A 23,860-nucleotide genomic window follows, 5' to 3' on the forward strand; every position below is an offset into this window, starting at 1 on the left:
TGAGAATTTTTCCTTCGTGTAATTTTCATATTTTTTTTAAGATTTATTTATTTATTTGAAAGTTAGAGTTACACAGAGAAGGAGAAGCAGAGAGCCATCTTCCATCCACTGATTCACTCTCCAGTTGGTTGCAATGGCTGGAGCTACACAGATCCAAAGGCAGGAGCCAGGAGCTTTTTTGGTTCTCCCACATGGGTACAGGGGCCGAAGACTTTGGCCATCTTCTACTGCTTTCCCAAGCCATAGCAGAGAGCTGGATTGGAAGTGAAGCAGCTGGGAATCGAACTGGCACCCATATGGGATGCCGGCACTGCAGGCAGCGGCTTTACCCGCTATGCCACAGCACCAGCCTCTTCATGTACTTTTATAGAAAGTTTCATCATCATTTTTTCCAGTGTGGGCCTAAGAAGAGAAACAGTAATTGAAGCTTTGTAAGCCAAACATTTATTTCCCTGTCCCACAAATATTCTAAATAAAATGAAGTTGGTATTATGGTTGTCAGGTAAGGTAGGACAGGGAAAAAATGAGGATATTCCCCAAATATTGTTGTTTAAAAATGTTGTAGGTAACATTTCTAAATGTTATAGGTAGAAAACAATTTGTAAGCATCCTTTGTGTATGGCAACTTAATTTTAACAGGCTGTAAGCCAAATTAGATTTGAGGAAAAACACCTGAATTCAGTGAATACCAAAAGCTAGGATTACAAGTGTTCTTGTAAACACAAACACGAAGTATAATGAAGAATTGTTACAGCTCTCAAGCAGTATTAAAATAGCAATTTCCAGTTAAGGAAAAACTAAAATAGCGTTTACTATTTTGCATTTCCTAACAGTAAGGATTAACTTTTACTGCATATAACAGAAACCTAAAAGAATGGTGGCTGAAATAAGACAAAACTTTGGTTTTCTCTCATGACCGTTTATTTCTGTCTCAAATCAAAGATCCAAGGGTAGGTGGTCTGGACCTTTTTGTGTCTGTACAGTGTGCTCAGGGTCCTGGCCAGGCTCTGCCGTCCTTGAAATTGGTTTCCATATCTGGATTATTTCCTGACCCTCTATGAGTCTGAAACATTGCCTTGCATTCATGACTCAGCAGAAGAAAAAGAGACTAAGGCTAAAGATGAAATCACTTTCTGTATGGAATCACCTTTAATCTGTTCTCCTTGATGACTTACCAGCATTCTACCCATGATCTTGTTAGCTCAACTTAGTCACATGTCTGCAAAACTGGAAGGGAAAGTGGAGTCCTTGAGCTGGGCACATTGCTGCCCTGAAATAATTTCCTTTGTCCCTTTCTCTTTCTTTACTAAGAGTAAAGGGAACATGCTTGTTGAAATAAGCCAGTAACTAGTGATCTCTGTGCCAACACACACTGCACTGGAGTGAGCCCTGACTACCATCCTTTGCCTTAACTGAGAGTTACTTGAGAAGCAGAGAGATGACAGAAAGACAATGAATACCCATTCACTGGTTCACTACCCCAAATGCTGACAAAGGTAGAGCCTGGGCCTGGGCTGAAGCTGGGAACGCAACACAGGTGTCCCACCTGGGCTGCAAGAATCCAATTACTTAAGCCATCACCGCTGCCTGCCAGTGTCTGCATTATAATGAAGCTGGAGTCAGGAACCAGAGCAAAATATCAAACCCAGGCACTCAAATGTGCGACATGGTTGTATTAATCACTAGGCTCACCAACTTGCCCTTCCAATTGTTTTTAAAGCCATAGATTCCTTTGAAAAGCTGCCTTCTCCAGGTAAATGATCACACACACCCTCAGAATGTTCTGCTCAATTTTAGGAGTCCTGGCCCTAAATGAAGAAATCTCTTATCACCCCACCCCTCAAGGGCCACAGCAAAAGGTAAGCTAAAGACAAAATCTGAGTAACTCTCAGTTAAGGCAAAGGGTGGTAGTCAGGGCTCACTCCAGTGCAATTACTCAGATTTTGTGTTTTCATAATTGGACAGAATTTGTTAATGTTGGTTGAGAGCAAGGAAAAAAATTTGAGTTATTTTCTCATTTTTAAAACTCCAAGTCAAGGGGCCGGTGCTGTGACTCACTTGGTTAATCCTCCGCCTACGGCACCACATCCCATATGGGCACCGGGTTCTAGTCCCAGTTGCTTCTCTTCCAGTCCAGCTCTCTGCTGTGGCCCGGGAAGGCAGTGGAGGATGGCCCAAGTGTTTGGGCACCTACACCTGCATGGGAGGCCAGGAGGAAGCACCTGGCTCCTGGCTTCAGATCGGCGCAGCACCGGCCATAGCAGCCATTTGGGGTGTGAACCAACAGAAAGAAGACCTTTCTCTGTGTCTGTCTCTCTCTCTCTCTCACTGTCTAACTCCGTCAAATAAATTAAAACAAACAAACAAACAAAAAAAACCTCCAAGTCAAGACACTCCTTTCTTTTCCTGTGTAATCATGAGTGTGAATGAGGGCAGTGCTGGTGAAGTGTACTCATCATTCTCAGTATAAAGTAATGATAAACTAATACACTGAAAGTCTGACCAGAAATGGGCATATTTCTTACTTATAATGTATTCTCTAAAAGAACTAGGTTTATGAGTTAGGATTAAATAATATCCCTATATCTTTCATAGAAGAAGAGCAACATTGATAACCTGAAAAAAATTTCATAACTCTCAACTCCAAATTGGCTCTCCCACACTAGCTATGAGATACTGGCCTGTGGCCTTAGCTGTAAATTAATATTTGCCTGATTGGGTTTAGATTAGATGTGATGGAGAGGAAAGCCCCAGTCCCCTGAGAGCAAAGATCACAGTTAGTGTTAGTTTTCTTTCTCTCTCTCTAACACACTGGAGATTTTACTCAATGGCACAGCACTAGACCCACCTGTCAAAGTATTCTTCAGAACTAGAACCTAAACATAATTACTTCTTGCACTTGTATGAAGAATTGCTAGTAGCCAAGAGTTCTAAATTACTGTAATGGGAAAAGATAGAATGTAGGGAGGAATTTTCATGAAACTTGATACTTTTGGTTTCTGTGTATTATTTAGAGATTAAGAAGAATTATTGCAATAAGAACCCCAGATGTGGTATGTAGCTAATTGAGGTAGACAAGTGCTTTGCTGTTTTAGCACTTTCAGAGGAATTTAGGTAAGATAAACCTGAAAAGTAGGGTTTTTTTTTTAAATTTAGTTTCTTTTGTGCTTTATTTTCTCTTTACATTTTTAGAATTAAAGTTTCATATATTTTTATTTATTTGAAAGGCAGAGTGATAAGAGAAAGAAATCTGCCAAGTCCTGGTTCATTCCTGGCTTGGCTAGGCTGAAGCTAGGACCTTGGGCCACCCATGTGACAGGGATCTGAGGTATCACCAGCTGCATCCCATGGTGCACGTTTAGAAGGAGCTGGTGGGGCCAGTTCCATGGCTCAATGGATTAAAGCCCCAGCCTGCAGTGCCGGCATCCCATATAGGCACCAGTTTGAGTCTCAGCTGCTCCACTTCCAATCCAGCTTCCTACTAATGTGCCTGAGAAAGCAGCAGGAGATGGCCCAAGTTCTTGGGCCCCTGCACCCATTTGGGAGACCCAGAAGAAACTTTGGCTCCTAGCTTTGGCATGGCTCAGTCCTGGCTGTTGTGGCTATTTGATGAGTGAACCAGCAGATGGAGATCAATCTCTCTGTCTCTCCTCCTCTCTCTGCAACTCTTTCAAATAAACAAGTAAGTCTTTTTTTTTTTTTTTTTTTTTTAAGAGCTGAACTTGAAAATGAAGGAGCTAGGATTCAAATGAGGCTGATAAGGGATTGCAGGCATCCCAAGCGGTGTGATGCCAAATGCCTGCCTCCATAAAAACTAGTTCTTAGATGTCATCTCTGATACTCTTATTGATAATGATTTTACCCTTTACAAAACCTGTGACAGCTCCTTATGTTTTCCTTGCAGGACAGAGGTCAGGTCAAGGCCACCCCTCCAGGATGACCTTCCTTTCTTTGAGAAGCCCCCTGGCAGGCAGATTTCCTCACCAAACTTGTCTCAAGAAGAGTCGCAGCTGAAGACTACGACACTGGCAAATGAAGAAGCACTGCAGAAGATCTGTGCACTTGAAAATGAACTTGCTGTTCTCAGAGCTCAGATTGCCAAAATTGTCACCCTGCAAGAGCAGCAACACCTCATTGCAGGTCTGTAAGTCCTACATTCATTTGTTTTAATCAGCAAACTGGAGGTGAAGAGAATGGCACTTATCTGACTATTCTTCAGTAACAGTTCTTGGGAAAAACCAGTTGTCGGGCTTTTGCATAGTCTGCTACAGAACCTTGTCAAGTTTAGATTGTTTTTGTGTCTTTGTTTTGAGCAATCTTGATGCTGTCAGAGGAGATGACTAGGAAGCATATTTGAAAAACACAGAAAACCATGCAGTTGAATTGCTGCTGTTGTGAATGTTTTCCTTATGGTCAATTTAGTTGTCCATAATAATGGTACCAACTGTTTCAGACATGAGGTATCCTAATAGGTTTCTGTCCATTTAGTGAGCCTAGGTTTGGAGTCAGGACGTGGGTTGCTAATATTTCTGCCTGCAAATCCTGAGGCAAGTGCTTGACCTTTTACATCCTTTTCTTGTTCTAAAATGGGGTTACTATGAATGGAAATGTAGAAAGGCCTTTAGCACACAGTAGCTGCTTAATATCATTTCTCTTATTACACAGAGTAGATATTGAATTCAGGTTTTCTGACTCCTGGTCTGACACCATTGCTTTTTATTACTGTGGCATTATTGCGTTAGGAAAGAAGCCACAGCCTTGAAATCCTAGCCTGCTCATGTGCTGGCAAGTAGTGGTTTTTCCAGCCTGGGCACTCCAGTGGAGTTGGACAGAGAATGAAGGAGCTCTGAACACCGAGTCCCGGTGGTGTAATGACTTTGCATATTCGGGATTTGTTAGGACCCTAACGTTCAGCTCTTGTCACTTTTAGCTTTTGAAAAACATTTATTTATGTTCACTCCCCAAATGGCTGCTGCTGGGCCAAGCTGAAGCCATGGGCTTCATTGGGTTTCCCATGTGGGTGCAGGGGCACAGAAACTTTACCAGGCACATGAACAGGCAGCTGGATGAGAAGTGGAGCAGCTGGTGTCGCAGGTAGCAGACCAACCTGCTACACCACAATGCCACGCAGGCCCCTCTTGTCATTTTTAAACTTCAGTTTTCTTTTGCTTTTACCTCCCTCTTCTGGCAGAGGAGGAGAACTGCTGTAAATGGTGGGGTAGTTTGAGGTTTGTGTTTAGATATTCCATTTATGTATGAATCTTCTGAGCAAAATGTCTTTGTCTCAACACTACTCCCTCCACTGTTTTCCCAGTCAGTGCAGTTCACCCAGTAAACAACTTTCCAAGCTCTCAGTTCTGTAGGAAAATGAATTTTATTTTTATTTTATAACCTGTTTTAACAATTAGTTACTCCTTGTTTTAGAAATTAAATATAACACTTATTTTCTTCCACAAGTGTTTTCAACAGTGAATCTAAAACTTTTTTTCCAAACACATTCTAGTTATGTAGACTTTCCAGTGCTAAGTCTTATATGAAAATAGAATGAATCACAAATTTCTTCAAATAGTTACATAGTCTAAATTGTCAAATTATGTTGAAAATGGGGGTGATAATGTGGTACACACTGCTTTTTATTTCTGCTAAAAGTGATAAACTATGCCACAGTCGAACTTGAACATTTGGTATTACAAAAACACCCTTGTTAAGTCAAATGGAAATTTTCATTTGGAGAAGTTTGGATTGAATAATGATGGCTGATTCACCAAGTAACTGAATCTGCCTTCTTACTTAACTGAGATTCTTTTTAAGGACATTGTTTTTAAGAATACAAAGTTTTTTAAAATGGACATTTTCTTTGCCTGTTACCAGCAGGAGTGTTTATTTTTCTTTATTTAGGTGATTTAGATACTACCGCGTCTGTTACCACAGCAGCACCCCCTCTCCCACCCCCTCCGCCTCCACCCCCACCCCCACCTCCCCCTCCACCAGCGCTCCACCAAAGTCTGTCTGCCATTGATCTGATTAAAGAGCGAAAGGAGAAAAAAGCCAATGCTGGAAAGACTTTGGTTAAAAACAATCCAAAGAAACCCGACATGCCAAATATGCTGGAGATCCTTAAAGATATGAACAGTGTGAAACTCCGGGCAGTGAAGAGGTGAGCACGCACTGACCTTCTTACTTCTCCATTTATGTCTTGTAAAACTGAAGGACTGGGCTTCTTGAGCCGTGGTGTAACTGCCATGAATAGTTAAATATTTATTTAAAGAAGATAAGTACTAGTTGCTGCTATACAAAAATGGCAAAGTAAATAATTTACAGGTGTTTTTTAAAATATAGTTTTTCTGTTTTATTTTGTCACCCCTTTAATGTAAAGTCTTCATTGTGATTGGTCAGTCATTTCTTGAACAAAGGTATGTTCTATGCCCACAGGGCTGTTGCTAGGCATCCTAATTGTCCTGAGGGACAGGACAGTGCAGCCAGCGTTCTAGAGATGCAGTGAGTGGTTCTTTATTGGACTCTTACATGCCCTTGTGTTGAGCATTACATTGGTTTCTCTCTCAATGCTAGTAGTATTTGTGTCTTTATGGAGTAACTGTGACGCCAGGGAAATGCTGTTGGGCATGTAAAGGTGGGCAGAGTGCTTCCCTGAGGGTTATCCACATATCCACCTGTCCCCTTGGTTTCTTTTCACTCTTCTAAGGCCAGAGCAAGATGTAAAGCCCAAGCCAGTGGATGCTACTGACCCTGGTGCCCTAATAGCAGAGGCTCTGAAAAAGAAATTTGCCTATCGGTATCGAAATGATAGCCCAGGCGAAGCTGAAAAAGGAGTTCCAAAGTGTGAATCAGAGTCCACTTCAGACACGGTGTTGGTGAGTATTATTAACCCAGGTTTCCTTCCTGTTACCCCTGCTGAGCACTAATCATTCAGCTGTGTCTCTGCAAGACCAAGATAGGATACAAGGTTGTCCTTGCCCTCCAGTAGAGATTACTGTTGGCTGGGGAAAGGATGGCATCTTTGCTTTGCATTTATACTTTTATGACTTTAGTTCATTTGGAAATTTGAAACTTAGGAACATAAATAAAAAAGCAAACATTAAGTTGGGATCTCAATTCTCACTGCTTAGCCAACTCCAATGGTAAATTTTCCATACAGGATTATATTTTATTTAAGTATAATGTAGCAAAACTTTATTGTAAGTTTTGTGTGTGTGTGTGTAAATAACTTGAAAGGCAGGGGAAAGAGATTGAGATCTTCCATCTACTAGTTAACTCCCCAGATAGAACCATCAGGGCAGGAGCTGCTTCTGAGTCTCCCACATGGGTGCAGGGGCCCAAGGACTTTGCTCATTTGCTGCTGCTTTCCCAGGCACATTAGCTGGGAGCTGGATCAGAAGTGGAGTAGCCAGGGCTTGAACTGATGCCCTTATGGGATGCAGGTGCCACAGGTGGAGGTTTAACCTTCTACACCACAGTGCCAGCCCCAAGTTTTTTTAATTTATTTATATATAGAGACATATATATGAATATACACACATCCACATATATATATATGTATACATATATATGTATATATATATATAGTAGTGATTTATTTATTTTATGTGAAAGGTAGAGTTAGAGGCAGAGAGGGAGGGAGATATCTTCCATCCGCTGGTTCACTCTCCAAATGGCAGCAACAGCCAGAGCTGGGATGATCTGAAGCCAGGAGCCTGGAGCTTCTGGGTCTCCCATGTGGGTGCAGGAGCCCAAGGACTTGGGCCATCTTCTACTGCTTTCCCAGGCCAGAGCAGAGAGCTGGATTGAAAATGGAGCAGCCAAGATTCAAACCCGTGCCCATATGGCATAGCGGCACTGCAGGCAGCAGCTTTACCCACTATGTTACAGCATTGCCCCCTCCCCCAAGTTTATATTTTAGAAAAACATTTTTTTATGTTGTGACATAGGAACTGAAAGCAAAGCAAGCTCACTTTCTTAGGAATACCCTAAGGAAGTCTTCCAAAGAAGGTGAGATTTGACATGTGGCTTGTGACACATGCCCATGTCACATGTGGAGATTGGGCAAATTTCATACAGTCTCACAAATTGATCATTTCTGCGCTCCCTTTACTCATGTTCATGGGGGACATGTGCGTATCTATCCTCAGGAGGAGGGCACATCACACTATAGTACCCTTTAAATACTAGAGAAGAATCTTCCTTCATCCTTTATTCAAAGAAGTAAAATTGGACTAAATTGGAATATTGCTAAGATGCCATTTTCTTTTCTGGAAAGTAAATTGACAACCTTTTTGCCTTTCATTCAAACACAAAACAGATAACAGAATGAAAGTCTAAAAGATAGGTTACTGTAAAACAAGACAGATAATTGACTATCAGTTCATAAAGGTTTCAATATGACCAGTAGCTGCTTGGTTTTTCAGGCAGAGCATATGTAGCCCTCTCTGATCCATGACTAGGAGGAGGACATATCATTACTGTTACATGCACCAGTGTCTTTATTTATAATTTGTTTGTTTCTTTTCTAGTTTGGACCACATATGTTGAAGTCTACAGGAAAAATGAAGGCTTTAATTGAAAATGTCTCAAACTCCTAATAGACAGTATGCCGAGAAAGACTATCCTGGGTTCAGCTGTTGGTTTTTGAGGGCTGTGTTTGGCTAGTAGAAATCAACATTATTTAGTAAATCCTGACTTTAGTATTCAGTGGTCTCCTTTTTTAACCTAACTAGAGGACGAAGCAATAACGAAAAGTACTAGATGTTTGGTTTTTGCTTTGATACATGATCAGTTCTGGAACTCTGTAGTGTTGCCAGTTCTGACCTGTTGCTTATGTGTAGCCAGGATGTTCGGGTTTTCAGTCTTAAAACACTTGTACAATTTCAGAACATTTAGAAGGACATTTGTGAATGTTACTGTGCATTTTAAATTAACACTAATTTATCTATTCAAATGTTTTATATGCATATATTTGGATGTAAGACAGTTTATGTAAAAATTAGTACTGATGACAGCAATGGAGGGTACTGTTACCATCATTGTTTTCTGTGATCATTTCCGATTCAGTGATGTAACAGCTGCTATAACATAAGTTGTTGGAGTGAAATATTTGAGATTGGAATCTTCTTGCCTTGAACAGAACTTATATCTTAGATTCTCACATTTTTTGGAGCTGGGTTTGAGTAAGAACCAGATGATGTTCAATGCTCAAATTCCACAATGCCTTCCACTGAAGGAAAGCTGCTTTTGCCTCATTGCCATGCAGTGCTGAGGATGAAAATGTAATTTTCCAAACAGGGACAAATCATATTGCTGAATTAAATCCCTTTTTAACTAAAAACTAGAAACGTACCACTTTCTTTTCTGTTTCATGAATGGCATCATAAAGGTGACATGTTGCTAATTTAATACTTCTGGAGATGTCAGCATAATGGAGTTTATAAAGTTAATATTTTGGCCAAATATTAAAATTTTTAATGAAACATTATTGAATAGGCAAATTTCTATAAATTATTTGTCATTTATAGAATGCTGCTCCAATGAATTATATTATGCAGTATAAACCTTAGGTGTTATTAGAAAGTGGAGACCTGCCTTTCTAAGCTAGGGCTTCTAAGGACTTGCTGTAAGTGATTACTTTTAAATGCTTAATAAGTTCACATGATTTTCTGTTTCTGATAAACTCAGCTATAGTTAGTGCCAGAATCTCCTACCATGAGTAAATATTTGTATTATTTAAATCTAGTTTAGGGGAAAAAAAACCCAGTTATACTTCCTGGGAGGAGTAAGAAACATGAATAGACATTCACCTTTAAGTTATTCAAAAATTTATGTTGTTCTCCTTAAATATTAACAAAAACTGAGGTAATTTACATGGTTTGTTTATTCAGCTAAATTTAAACTGGCTTATTTTACATATTCTTGCATTGTTTCTAATTGTTTTATATTTAAAATTTCTGCCTTCAAAAAGTTAGGAAAATTCGCCTGACATATTTTGACCTCCCAAGAAACTTATATTTGTATCAGTATTGAATTTTGGCTAGTGCTTCAATTAGTTATTGTTTTAAAATAAAGCAAACCTTTATTTTCCTTGGGCTGTGCTGCTTATTTTATGTTTTTTTTTTTTCATTTTATTGTACGTTTCTTTTATATTGCACAAGTAGCTTCTTGAGAATAATTTCCTTTTTGCCATTTTCATGTGGCTATATATTCCTTAAAATAAGCTGTATCAAATGCTCAGGACCAGAAATGTTTCAGACTTAAAACATTTGTGATACGTAGTGAAGTATCTTGGGGATATTTCATATGCTCCTTATATATATAGCCAGAAGGTAATCTTACACAGTATTTTTACTGTGCCTGTGTTTTGACTGTTACCTGTCACAGGAGTTCAGGTATTGAATTTTCCACCTGTGGTATCATGTCAGTGCTCAGAAAGTTTTGGGTTTTGCATTAGGGACATTCAGCTTGTAAATCATTTTAGACCTGGAATACAGGTGGACCCTAAATGAGCTGTTCCTGGTCAGTTCATTTTTGTAAAGTTTAATTAGATGTACCAAATAAACTATGCACATAAAAAAGAGTGAGAGGTTTGAATGTTGCAAGTATGTCCACTTAAGGTGTTTGAACTCTGCCATTTTGCTTGATCCATCTTGTCCTTTCCTTGTGTTTGACTGTGGTATCAGAACTGGCATTAAAAGCTGTACATGTGTGGGAGCTTTGGATGGTTGTCCTTGATTGGAGAGTGAAACTTCTGATGTAACATTTCAAAAAAAAATCAGCTGTATCACTTCTTATCCACGTTTCCTCTTTAAGGGGCACCAGCATTGTAACAGAAGGGTGGTCACAGGAGGCAAAGCTCCCTCGTGATCCACTGATGGGATGGTGAGATCACTTTCCCATCTTCTGTCACACCTGTATCATTCAGTTTTGGATGCTCACAGCCAAGAGAACATCTGAAACAAAAGAAGTTAAAAATAATTAAACCCCTACATTTTATAGTTGAAAGGTAAGTTGGTATAATGTTGTCTACAGTGGATTCTGACTAGTTGAGTGACCTTCATTTTTTTTTATTAAGTATGGTGTATTTGCCTTTATATATATATATGTATGTATATATATATTGACAGGCAGAGTGGACAGTGATACAGAGAGAAAGGTCTTCCTTTGCCGTTGGTTCACCCTCCAATGGCCGCCACGGTCGGCGCGCTGCCGCTGGCGCACCGCGCTGATCCGATGGCAGGAGCCAGGTACTTATCCTGGTCTCCCATGGGGTGCAGGGCCCAAGCACCTGGGCCATCCTCCACTGCACTCCCTGGCCACAGCAGAGAGCTGGCCTGGAAGAGGGGCAACCGGGACAGAATCCGGCGCCCCGACCGGGACTAGAACCTGGTGTGCCGGCGCCGCAAGGCGGAGGATTAGCCTAGTGAGCCTCGGCGCTGGCTTGTGACCTTCATTCTTGATGACAGAGGCAAGCAGCAAGGAGACAGAAAACTGAATCAGACCGCTGGACCTAGAGCTTTTAGAAATCATGGCCAAGTCATACCCCCCGCCCCCTTTTTAAATACTTAAAAAAAAATACTCAGCTCACAAAATTGAGGAAATAATAATTTTTTAACACATTCTATGAAAAAAAGTGCTAAACAATCATTATTACTGTTGTATTCTTCTAGGCAAAGTCTCCTGTTTCCAATAGCATGATTTCTCCTAGAATATGGCCCATTGCACCTGTGAAAGGTGTCATCCTATTTGCACAGGGATGGGGTAAGACTTACATTTTATTCTGGTTGTCTCCCCAGTCACCTACCCTACTGCATTAGACCTGGTTCTTTTTGCTGTGTTAGGAATTTGAGTCTGTATCTGTGGTGGAAAGGAAGACACAAGTAATAATGAAAATTGTTTTGGTAACTTTTCCAGAAAGTCCTTGCTATGGGATAGAACCTGGCAGATAAGTTTAAACTTTTATGTGTTCACCCAAAAAAATCAGCTCTGGGATTTCCAGGTAGAATGAGACACTTGGTCTCAAGAAATATTGCCCATTATTGCTTCAGTATGTCTCTTGAACCTCCATCCATTTTGAGGGCTCAGTTCCTATGTTGGCCTTATCTTCAGATTTAACATTCTTGACTTGTAAGCCTTGTAAACAGGCTTATCTTCATTGGCTACAGCTACCCCTTGAGAACAGACAGGATAACAGGAATAGCATAACCAAGTAAGGATCTAGAAATTTTCTACATCTCTCTGACTGCTGTCCGTAGTTCACCTGTACTAGAAGCCTTAAAAGTTCTACAGCTGAAACTTCTCAGGTAAATTATTCTACTTCAAGTATGAGTGTAATTTAGACATTCTCAGAAGGTTAATGTTAACCCAAATATGCTCCCACTCTGTACTGAACGACTATCATGGGGCAGTATTTCTCAGTTACTTTCTTTGCAGTTGGAAAAAGTTAATTTGAGGAAGAAAGGTCAGACTCTTCCTAACAGGAGTTTTACTGAAGGCGTAAAAAAGCTTGTTAAGGTTAACCTTGCCGGGACTGGCGCCGTGGCTCACTTGGTTAATCCTCCGCCTGCGGTGCAGGCATCCCATATGGGCACCGGGGTTCTAGTCCCGGTTGCTCCTCTTCCAGTCCAGCTCTCTGCTGTGGCCCAGAAAGGCAGTGAATGGCCTAGCTGCTTGTGCTCCTGCACCCACATGGGAGACCAGGAAGAAGTACCTGGCTCCTAATAGGCACAGCGCACCAGCCGTAGTAGCCATTTGGGGGGTGAACCAACGGAAATTAAGATCTTTCTCTCACTGTCTGCCTAATTAAAAAAAAAAGAAAAAGTTAACCCTGCCTAGTGGCCAGCTCTCTTCTTTGGCCATATGGACTTTTTAATGGAAGAATGAAAGGAAGGTGTATTCCCCCAGGGAATTACATTGTGGAAACCAGGTGACATGCTGAGGTTGAGAAGTCATTCTGAAACACTGGTGTTAGCAACAAGGGTAGAAAGTACCCCAGTGCCAAGCATTGCTTGGAATCTTCAGATACTCCTCATCTACTGCCCCACCATTCTGCAGTGGGAACACCCTGGCAATGCAGACAGCTCTGTGACCAAGGACGCAGCCTTGATGAGCCATACAAGTCAGATTCTCTGTCCAGAATGTGCATAGCTCAAGTAAGGATGTCCTGAGGTATAGCTGTATCCATGAGGAGCTTCTACAAGGCAATGATGAGGACATGAAGTAGAACAAATACTCAGAGCAGCCACTGAGCACTTACTGTGTGCCAGTGCATAATTTTATTGTGATGTGCCACAGGCTAAGCAGCCACTCAAGAGCCTGGGTAACTTTCCCAAGCACCCAAGCCCACGCCTGGCGGAGTGTTGAGACAATGCTTTAAAAATTGCACATATATTGCCTTCCTGAGCAAAAACTGCTAGGTAGAGAAGAAATGGGAAGAGGAGGAGGAGGGTAAAAGAACGCCCAGATGCAGTAAGAGGGGCCATCTCACATTAGATGCCAGGTTCTCCTTCCTACAGCCCTGACTCACAAGGGTTCTGTCATGCACGTGAATCCTGATCAGAGTGGAAAGAACTTGAAGGAATCAGTTTCAGCCCTCTGACGGAAACACCCGACTGCTAGCTTGCAATGACTCCAAGGTGCAAACTGCAGAGTTGTTTTCTGCAGGTGTTCACTAGGAACTTTGGGCGGTGTGAATAAGTTCACGTTCGTGTACTACCCATTTCCATCCCCTGCCCCTCAACAGGATGGTATTAGGAAGTGGTGCCTTTGGGAGGTGAATTAAGGTCAGGGTGGTGATCCCATGATGGGACTGGTGGTCTTATGAGAGGGAGAGAGCTGGCCCTCTACCCTGTCTACATGAGGGTACAACCAGAAGTCACCAAGTCTGATCCTGGAAAGCAGCCTTCACAAGAACCAGAGCATTCTCGGTATGAGAAATGTATTGCTTCTAAGTCGCCCAGTCTGTGGTACTTTGTGATAGCAACTGACCGCACTAAGACATTCCTTCACAATATTGCCTTCAGAAAGTCTGTCTTCATATGGAACTTTTATAAATTGCAGATAAGATGAGGGAACTTACCTCGGAATATCATCACAGTTGCCTGGACTTGTCATGGCTCAGCAATACAAAAATACTTCAAATCTGTCTTTTTAAAAAAAAATTTCAAATTAGAGCTTAAAAATAATTGTTGTAGTTCCAATACAGGAATGGAAGTCTGTTACCATCACCATACTACTACACTGAGTTTCATATTGAACATTTAAAACTCTACATTAGAATCAAATCATTTTCACATTACTAATGATAAAAAATTATGAGATTATTTTAATCACTAAATGAAACCACCCTCCTACGTAACACCCCAACACATTACTCCTTTTGTACACTTATGGAAACCTATTATGAAAGTCTGTACACAGTCACCCATTTTGATAAACCATGCTGTGTAATTTTTAATACCACTTTTCTTACATCCAGTGCCATGTTCTGCACACAACAGGAACTCAGATACTGCTTACCACGTGACTTCCGCAAAGACAAACCAGCTTTGATAAAATTTCTCCTACTGAAAAACTGAAACACATTAAATTCAAGTTAGTTTGTTCAGCAAACATTTATTGATGGCCCAATTTATGCCAGCCCTGTGTTGATCACAGGAACGAGGAGATCCATTGTGAGGGCTCCAGTGGCTGTCCCACCTACAGACCCAATTGACCCTTGGGGTCCTCTCAATGACACAGGTCACCTGCAGGTCCCTGGTGAAGGAGTGGCTGCATACTAAGTCTGGCACAAGTCAATACCACTTTGTTCCAAATGTATGCTGATGCTGTGCTGACATTTCTTTCAAAGTAATACTGAAAACATACTCACTTTGTGGTCATTGTATATTTTCTTAATTGGCATTTATTTATGTCCTGAAAAACATTGGAAACCTGTAATGTGAATGTTTTTAAAGTTTTATGAAAATAAAGTTGGGGCTGGTGCTGTGGCGTAGTGGGTAAAGCCGCCACCTGAAATGCCAGTATCCCATATGGGCACCAGTTTGAGACCCAGCTGCTGCACTTCCAATCCAGCTCTCTGCTACGGCCTGGGAAAGCAGTAGAAGATGGCCCAAGTCCTTGGGCCCCTGCACCCACGTGGGAGACCCAGAAGAAGCTCCTGGGCTCCTGGCTTCAGATCGGCACAGCTCCAGCTGTTGCAACCATTTAGGGAATGAACCAGCGGATCTCTCTTTCTCTCTGCCTCTGCCTTCCAAATAAATAAATAAATCTTTAAAAAATTTAGAAAGCTTAATAAAAGCCAATATTTTTGGAATCTTTCCCTGTACTTCATGTACAAATATGTTTCAAGTTTGCAAAGGACATAAAATTTTAATTCTTTTATATAAAATGGTCATTACAAGCCATCACATGTACAAATTTTGACCAGAAACTATATATATATATATACATATTTATATAGATATATATATTTAATTAAGCAAAGACTTGTCAAGGGTTTCTCCCAAGGACATTTTACTCCTAAGGAGTGCGGACTCCCTCACTACTGCAGTGCTGGGCCCAGAGGACAGCTATAAAGCTGTGGAATCTCCTCTTTTATCTTGAAAATTTATGTAGATTATGCATTCTGTTCCATAATAATACAAGGACACTTCAGAAAGTTTGTGGAAGAATGGGATTAAGAGGTAAATTTGGTACAGAAGCCTTGAAGTCCATAGTTTCTTCATAATACACATTTTCCATGAATCTTTTGAAGACCTCCTTGGATGTACATCTTTTTTTGTACCAAAATAAACAATTCTATTTTCCACAAATTTTGAAGTTCCCCACTTACATTTTTATATGTCATCTAAATATCTCAAATTTTTGTAAAAAATCAGTGTTCAAGGAATACAGGTCGTATTTAAGCAACAAGGCGACAGGTGGTTTTCACATATATGTAACAACACAGTTTTTCAGTGGGTTTATTTAATATGCTGGCAGGAACACTGAACTGTTCCCCTGAGGAAGTGGAAATAACAAGATCATGCTTTGAGTAATAACTCGAAAACACACACATGGATCAGAGAAATAGGCAATAGGCAGTCCCATACAAGCAGAAAGGAGCCCAGGGCAGGCTGCACTGAAGCAAGGCTGAGGACAGTGTAGCTCATGAATCTGCCATTCAGAAGTAACCACTGACAGAGAATCTGTAGCATCTTCCAGGGCAGGAGGGAACCCTGGTCCACAAATATGAATTTCACCAGGCATATCCCCCCAGGGAGATGGATGGATGCGTGAGGCAATTTGCTTCCTTTGCTCAGAATCCATGCTCACCAAGTAACTGGCTGATGATAATTTGGCTTCCAAAGACTGGCCTAAAGGGAGGGGATGACTGATAGTTACATGTCTTAGTTACATGTCTCACTGTAAATTAAAATGCTGCTACTACTTTTAAAATATCAATTACTGTGAGACTGATTTGCATGGTGGGCCATGAGATGATGGTTCCTCTCCCTGTACTGACAAACTAGGTCTGTGAGTTTGTAAGATCATTATCATTCTCTGATAAATCAAACCTGCCCAGTGATGTCACTTCATGTTAGCAGCCAGTTGACCTTCCCCAGGTAACACTCCACTCTGCTACCTCAGGTCTCTACCCACCTCATCTAGAACAGTAGCCATTAGCCACACGTGAACACTGGGCACCTGAAACGTGGCATAGCATAAATTGAGATGTGCTACAAATATAAAATACATGTTATATGTCAAAGACTTAGTGCCAAAAAAAAAGGCAAAACATCTCAGTTGTTATATTGGCTACATGTTTTCAAATGGTAAAATGTTTTGGTTACATGAGAATAAATATTAAATATTCCATCTAAATGTGGCTACTAGAAAATTGAAAATTGTTTCTGTGGCTACCATAATATTTCTATTGGACTTCACTCTTCTATACAAACAACGATACATTTGACTTCAAAATCGGCTCAATATACCTTCTAATGAATTGGATGTGGAAAGACCTGGGGGAGGCCCAGGAGTACCTTTTTTACACTGGTTATCAAACAAGCAGAATAAGGCGCCATTTCTTACTGCTTTATTTTAAAATGGCCAATGAGAGACATAAATACAACTAGTATTTTAGTACTTACAAGAGTGCTGATGTCTTCTGCAGTTCCCAACTGTGGGAAGAAAATGTTGTGGACTCAAGAGCCCTGGCTCACAGCTGGCTTCCACCGCTGCATCAGTCAGCATTCAGCAAACCATGCAATAGGGCGGGCCTCAGCCTGCACACCGCAAGGTGCAGATAGATAATGGCAGATGACCTCTTAGGATGGTGCCTGCACACAGCTCCAACTGAGTAAGCCTCTGCTGAGCGAATGCAAGAGCCGAGAAGCTAAGTCTGACTTCCTAGTCATTTAGTATTGTGAATTCCAAAGGACTGAGTTACAATGTAAATATCAAAGATAAAAATGTGAAAAGATAGGTTTTTATTCATCAAAAGTTAACAGCAACAGGCACATATTAAAATGAGTATGGCAAAGCCTTTTACAAATGGCTTTACACTCAAGCTTTCTCCCAAGAAAATGGCTGTTGCAACAAACTGTAAACATAATTAATAAACAGTCTTTTACAGTAACAAGGGAAATACAAATGAACTAAAAGAAAGCACCGGTTTCTCTTTAAAACTAGATTACAGTTGTGCTTACTATACATAAAACAATTTAAAACAAATTACAAAAGTGGAATGTTTTACGTTTAAAATTAGTCCTTAAGTTTTTGTCCTAGAAAACATCTGTTCACATCAAAAGGCCCATCAAGGGTAACGTTTCATCAAAGGGAGGGACAAGAAAACAATGCACTTTTTTTTTTTTTTTTTTTTTTTTTTCAAATCAAAACGAAAAGTTTGGTCACTTAGCTTTGTGCATAGTTTAAGGCAACTGGAGCAATCTGTTACAGCTTACCTACCTTCCCCTCCCCCAAGTGTGGCTGCTCATTATGTCACATTCTACAAGAATAAATAAAAGCTTACATTTCCAATCCTTTCCCACATGGGTAAACATAACACATGCACAGTCATACACACACAAACATGCACGCAAACACACGCCCACACATCCACACACAACATACCTCTCACTGCAGCGAAAGGGACTTTAGTACCCTTAATCTGAAGGACACACTTCCCCATCCCACTTTATTTCAGATTGGCAAATACCCTGAGCTGATTATGGTGTTTTAAACATTCCACCTTTTTCTTGCATGTGCAGGTCAAGTGTACAGTAGTGAAAACAACATGCAATGTCTCCACTGCACAATCAGAGGACAGCTAGGACACTGGTGTTCTCCCCCTCCCACCCCAAATTAAAAACTAAGAGTTTTTTTTTTTTTTAAATTTGCATTGCCAAACAGCACTGGAGGGAAAGCTTGGCGGTTTTCTATGATAAATGCTCAGTTTCCAGTGCACAAAGTAAAACTAGCAAATGGGAGGCTTTGGTGGCATCCAAAGAAGAAAAAAAGGCAAACCAGGGGGGAAAGAGCTGCAGTCTAAAAGTTTGATCTTTAAGTTTTGTTTTTTAGTGGTTCCTTCACAATCGTGCTCCAAGGCAATTTAGAACCAATATTTTCAGAGTTGATTTGTAAACATTGAGTCTTGCCGGAGGCAGCAGAGGCTGGGCACTTCACATTTCCGTTTTCTCAGAGAGAACTTAGTGGAAGGTACAGATACACACTGTTCCATCAGACTGGTTAGCTTCCAAGAGACTGCTGCTCAGAGATTCTGTTCAAGTTTCAGGGTTTGAAGAAGAATGCTCTGAAAACCACGCGGCACACCTCAAACCGGCCTTCCAGGCTCCTTCTGTACTCTCGCCTGCTGGGCTTTGCATATTCAAGGTTTCACACAAAAGCCAATGCATATTGCTGTGGGTTCAGGTCTCATAATTAAAAAGTGGGCTTAAATGATCCAACAGAGGAAGTCTTGGAAATAAATAATGCTGGCATCATTCACTTGGAAACCTTGGCAGTCAAGAGTAAGTTCTCTCACCTCAAGACCCCATTTCACATTTATAGAAACCTCCAGGAGGCAGTTTGTCCCTCTGGTTCTGGGGTTAAGATAACCGATTTTCCTGAGGTAATAACTGTGAGTTCAACTCAAATGCAGCATCAGTGTCCTCACTGCTGGACTGTTCCCTCTGCAGTCCCTTCCAGCTGGCTTTATTCAGCCCCACGTGGCCAAGCATAGTCTGGGACAGCCTTGTGTTCGAAAACCTGGCCCATTCTGTAAATAAAGGCTCCACTAGGTAAGTCATAAAACCTTGAGGAAATAAGAGAGAAAAGCTATTAATGTATCTTACAGTGTTAATCTTAAGTACTATTTCAATATTACCTGAATCTTATTTTTCAAGGATTTGAAACTTTTAAATTTATCTGAAAGGAAGAGTGACAGAGAGGGAGAGACAGAGATCTTCCATCCACTGGTTCAATCCCCAAATGGCCACAAACAGCCAGGCTGAAGCCAGGTGCCTGGAATGCCATCTGGATCTCCCAGGTGTGTGCGGGAGCCCAAGCACTTGGACCATCTTTCACTGCTTTCCCAGCCACACTAGCAGGATCAGAAGTGGAGCAACCAAGCTTGGAACCTACACTCCGATACTGGATGTAGGTGTTACAGGCGGTGGTGCACAACTGTGTGTGTGTGTGTGTGTGTGTGTGTGTGTGTGAACATCTTACTTCTTAAGTAACCTGATGGAATTTTAGGTAAACATGAGCTGACAAAGCTATCAGATCTCGTCTGGTTATTTCTCTCTCAGCTGTACAACAGCACATGCAGCTCTGGGGACAGCAGGGCCTCACACAATTCAAGCGACAGTTGCAGTGAGACAACTGGAGGCCAGAGCAGGGTCTCCTCCCGGGCGAGGTTGAGGAGCCCTGAGCTGAAGTGAAGCTGGTGGTTGTTTACTGCTGCACAACCCCTCAGGGAAGGAGAACCTGCACACTGGCCCATGACTGGTGATCTGCCATTTATAAAGAACTCAGAATGTATAAAGCCAAACTCATGATAAGAATTAGTTAAAAATAACGGGAGAGGGAGAAAGATGGCAGTATAGCAACAGGATAATCTGAGTCACACGGGGCAAAATAGAAAAAGGAGTGAAGATTCACACTGAAGATAGAGCCGTGGGAAATTCTCGATGGGAAGCCCAGGAGAGCAACAGAGACTGGGAAGGTTCACACCAAAAGAGCAAATAGGCAAGGGAAGTGGAGGAGACTCGGACTGGGGAGGTTGGCACCAGCCAGTAGCAGGCCGGGTGAGAGAGGAAATCGAAGCAGCAGATAGCAGCAGGAGAGCTTGGCACACTGCTCTGGAAGTTCCACGCAGGAAAAAAAGAGAAGGCATAGAGGAACAGAGGTCAGGCACCTCCCTACCCACCTCCCTCCTCACACCTTCCCCCACCTAGACCTGCAGCTGGCTGGCAGGGGCCATTTTGTTTGTTTACATTTTCAAATGTAAGCAGGGGGTTGACGACTTTGCCTCTCACACACACCCCCATCAATCGTGGGGCAGGGGTCACCTCAACATACTTCCCACCCAGGAACAAGGACCACAACATTTCAGAAGAATTTCTTCCCCACCAAGCAAGCTGTACACAGGAGAAGTCCTGAGTACTGGAAACTCAAGCCGCCCCACCCACCAGTGAGAAGTGAGCCAGGCTACAGAAGGTAGGGCTCTGTGCTTCCACTTGGAATGCACAGACACACAGCAGCTCATAACAGAAGGAAACCTCACCCCGGTTAGAATGGCTCACATTCAGAAATCTACCAACAATAGATGCTGGCGAGGATGTGGGGAAAAAGGGACACTAACCCACTGTTAGTGGGAATGCAAACTGGTTAAGCCACTATGGAAGTCAGTCTGGAGATTCCTCAGAAGCCTAAATATAACCCAGCCATCCCACTCCTTGGAATTTACCCAAAGGAAATGAAACTGGCAAACAAACAAGCTGTCTGCACATTAATGTTTATTGCAGCTCAATTCACAATAGCTAAGACCTGGAACCAACCCAAATGCCCATCAACAGTAGACTGGATAAAGAAATTATGGGACATGTACTCTATAGAATACTATACAGCAGTCAAAAACAACGAAATCCGGTCATTTGCAACAAGATGGAGGAATCTGGAAAACATTATGCTGAGTGAATTAAGCCAGTCCCAAAGGGACAAATATCATATGTTCTCCCTGATTGGCAACAACTAACTGAGCACCAAAGGGGAAACCTGTTGAAGTGAAATGGACACTATGAGAAACAGTGACTTGATCAGCTCTTGTCCTGACTGTTGATGTACAATGTAATACTTTATCCATTTTAGTAATTTCTCTCTGCTTTGTTCTAGTACTATTGGTTGAACTCTGTGATTAACACACAATTATTCTTAGGTGTTTAAATTTTAACTGAAAAGTGATCCCTGTTAAATATAAGAGTGGGAATAAGGGAGGGAGGAGATGTACAATTTGGGACATGCTCAATCGGACTTGCCCCAAATGGTGGAGTTAGAATCATGCCAGGGAATCCCAATACAATCCCATCAAGGTGGCATGCACCAATGCCACCTCACTAGTCCAAGTGATCAATTTCAGTTCACAATTGATCACACTGATAGGTCTAAGAGTCAAAGGGATCACACAAACAAGACTAGTGTCTGCTAATAATAGCTGATAGAATCAAAAAGGGAGAGAACGATCCATCATGGGAAGCGGGATACACAGTAGACTCATAGAATGGCAGATGTCCTAAATAGCACTTTGGCCTCAGAATCAGCCCTTAAGGCATGTGGATCCAGCTGAAAAGCCCATGAGAGTATTTTAGGCATGGAAAGCCAAGACACCCTGGGGGAAAAAAAAATAAGACCTAAATGGAAGATCTCTGCGAGTGAGATCCCAGTGGAAAGAACAGGGCCATCAAAGAAGGAGGTACCTTTCTCTGAAGGGAGGAGAGAACTTCCACTTTGACTATGACCCTGTCAGAATAAGATCGAAGTCGGCGAACTCAAAAGGCTTCCATAGCCTTGGCAACTCATGACTAGAGCCTAGGGAGATTACTGACGCCATAAACAAGAGTGTCAAATTGTTAATTCAACAACAGGAGTCACTGCGTACTTACTTTTCACGTGGGATCTGTCCTTAATGTGTTGTCCAATGTGAAGTAATGCTATAACTAGTACTGAAACAGTATTTTACACTTTGTGTTTCTGTGTGGGTACAAACTGATGAAATCTTTACTTAATATATACTGAATTGATCTTCTGTATAGAAAGATAATTGAAAATGAATCTTGATGTGAATGGAATGGGAGAGGGAGCAGGAGATGGGAGGGATGTGAGTGGGAGGGAAATTGTGAGGGGGGAGAGCCATTGTAATCCATTAACTGTACTTTGAAATTTTATATTTACTACATAAAAATAAATTAAAAAAAAGAAAAGCAAAAACAAAACAAAAAAAAAGGAAACCTCACCACAAGAAAATCTCCAAAGATTAGAAGTGCAGTTCGTTAAACAGGGCGATATAACCCTGAACACACCAGAGACTAACACAGGGGCATCCCACAACTGTGATGAAAAGGGTAGGTTATATCAACAGAAGTGAACAACCCCCTCTAACCAAAAAACCAGAGGAAAGCTACAAAGCCCTATGGGAGCCTTACATTGGATACCCGTTCCACCCTGGAATACTGAAGATAGCAACCAGGCCACATCCAGCACACACCTCTTGGAACTCACTAAAAGTATAGACGTCCCACTAAATCTCAAAGACACAAAGAAAAAAGCAACATAGCAAAATTTATGGGGTACAGGAAAAGCAGTGTTGAGAGGAAAGTTTATAGCAGTTGGTACCTACTTCAAGAAATTGGACAAATAAATAAGCTATCAATGCATCTCAAAGATCTAGAAAAATAACAGCCAATAAACCCAAAACTAGTAGGATAAAAGAAATAATTAGAGAATAACCAAAATTGAAACAGAAATAAAACACAAAAGATCAGCAAAATGAAGAGCTGTTTTTTTGAAAAAAAAAAAAAAAATAAAATTGACAACTATTGGCCCAACTAACCAAAAAAAGGGAGAAGACTCAAATCAATAAAATTGGAGATGAAAAAGGAAATGTAACAACAGACACTACAGAAATAAAGAGAATCATCAGAAATTACTAAAAAGAGCTGTATGCCAACAAACTGGGAAACCTAGAAGAAATGGATAGATTCCTGGACACATACAACCTACCTAAATTGAGCCATGAAGACATAGAAAACCTAAACAGGCCCATTACCAAGATGGAATTTGAATCAGTGATAAAGACCCTCCCAAAAAGGAAAAGCTCAGGACCAGATGGCTTTACTGCTGAATTCTACCAGACATTTAAAGAATTATAATTCTTCTCAAGCTATTCAAAATACTGAAAGGTAGGGAATCATCTCAAATTCTTTCAATGAAGCCAGCATCCCCTTAATTCCTAAACCTGGAAAAGATGCAACAGAGAAAGAGAACTACAGACCAATTTCCCAGTTTGCATGTATGATGAACATCAACGCAAAAATCCTCAACAAAATTCTGGCCAACTGAATCCAACAACACATCAGAAAGATCATTCACCAATCAATCAATGGGATAGATCACATTAACAAACTGAAGAACAAAAACCGTATGATTATCTCAGTAGATGCAGAGAAAGCATTTGATAAAATACAGTACCTATTCATGATGAAAACTCTAAGCAAACTGGGTACTGAAGGAACATTCCTCAACACAATTAGGGTAATTTATGACAAACCCATGGCCAGCATCATATTGAATGGGGAAATGTTGGAAGCATTCCCAATGA

The 23,860-nt window shown here is 41.2% G+C and overlaps 2 protein-coding genes across 13 annotated transcripts in view; one reads left to right on the top strand and one right to left on the bottom strand.

Annotated features, from left to right (window-relative positions):
- Positions 1–23,860, top strand: part of MTFR1 (mitochondrial fission regulator 1) — a 99,040-nt gene that overhangs the window by 63,413 nt on the left and 11,767 nt on the right. For 4 of the 9 annotated variants that reach the window (XM_070075099.1, XM_070075098.1, XM_070075100.1 and 1 more), the window contains 4 exons: positions 3,905–4,140; positions 5,899–6,157; positions 6,704–6,872; positions 11,673–11,763. In XM_070075099.1, the coding sequence (XP_069931200.1) occupies positions 3,905–4,140; positions 5,899–6,157; positions 6,704–6,872; positions 11,673–11,763 (755 nt within the window). Of the gene's footprint in view, positions 1–3,904; positions 4,141–5,898; positions 6,158–6,703; positions 6,873–8,528; positions 10,090–10,815; positions 11,009–11,672; positions 11,764–23,860 lie in introns of those variants that run through there. The other 5 variants (XM_070075102.1, XM_002710531.5, XM_017341351.3 and 2 more) reach the window with 3 other exon arrangements.
- PDE7A (phosphodiesterase 7A) overlaps positions 17,458–23,860 on the bottom strand; it is a 131,217-nt gene continuing 124,814 nt past the window's right edge. For all 4 annotated transcript variants that reach the window (XM_008255575.4, XM_002710533.5, XM_008255577.4 and 1 more), the window contains one exon: positions 17,458–19,297. In XM_008255575.4, coding sequence (XP_008253797.1) covers positions 19,092–19,297 — 206 coding nt within the window. In that variant the 3' untranslated portion in view covers positions 17,458–19,091. The remainder of the gene's footprint in view (positions 19,298–23,860) is intronic.

The sequence above is a fragment of the Oryctolagus cuniculus genome, chromosome 6 (assembly GCF_964237555.1).
Source record: "Oryctolagus cuniculus chromosome 6, mOryCun1.1, whole genome shotgun sequence".
In the NCBI taxonomy this organism is placed as follows: domain Eukaryota; kingdom Metazoa; phylum Chordata; class Mammalia; order Lagomorpha; family Leporidae; genus Oryctolagus; species Oryctolagus cuniculus.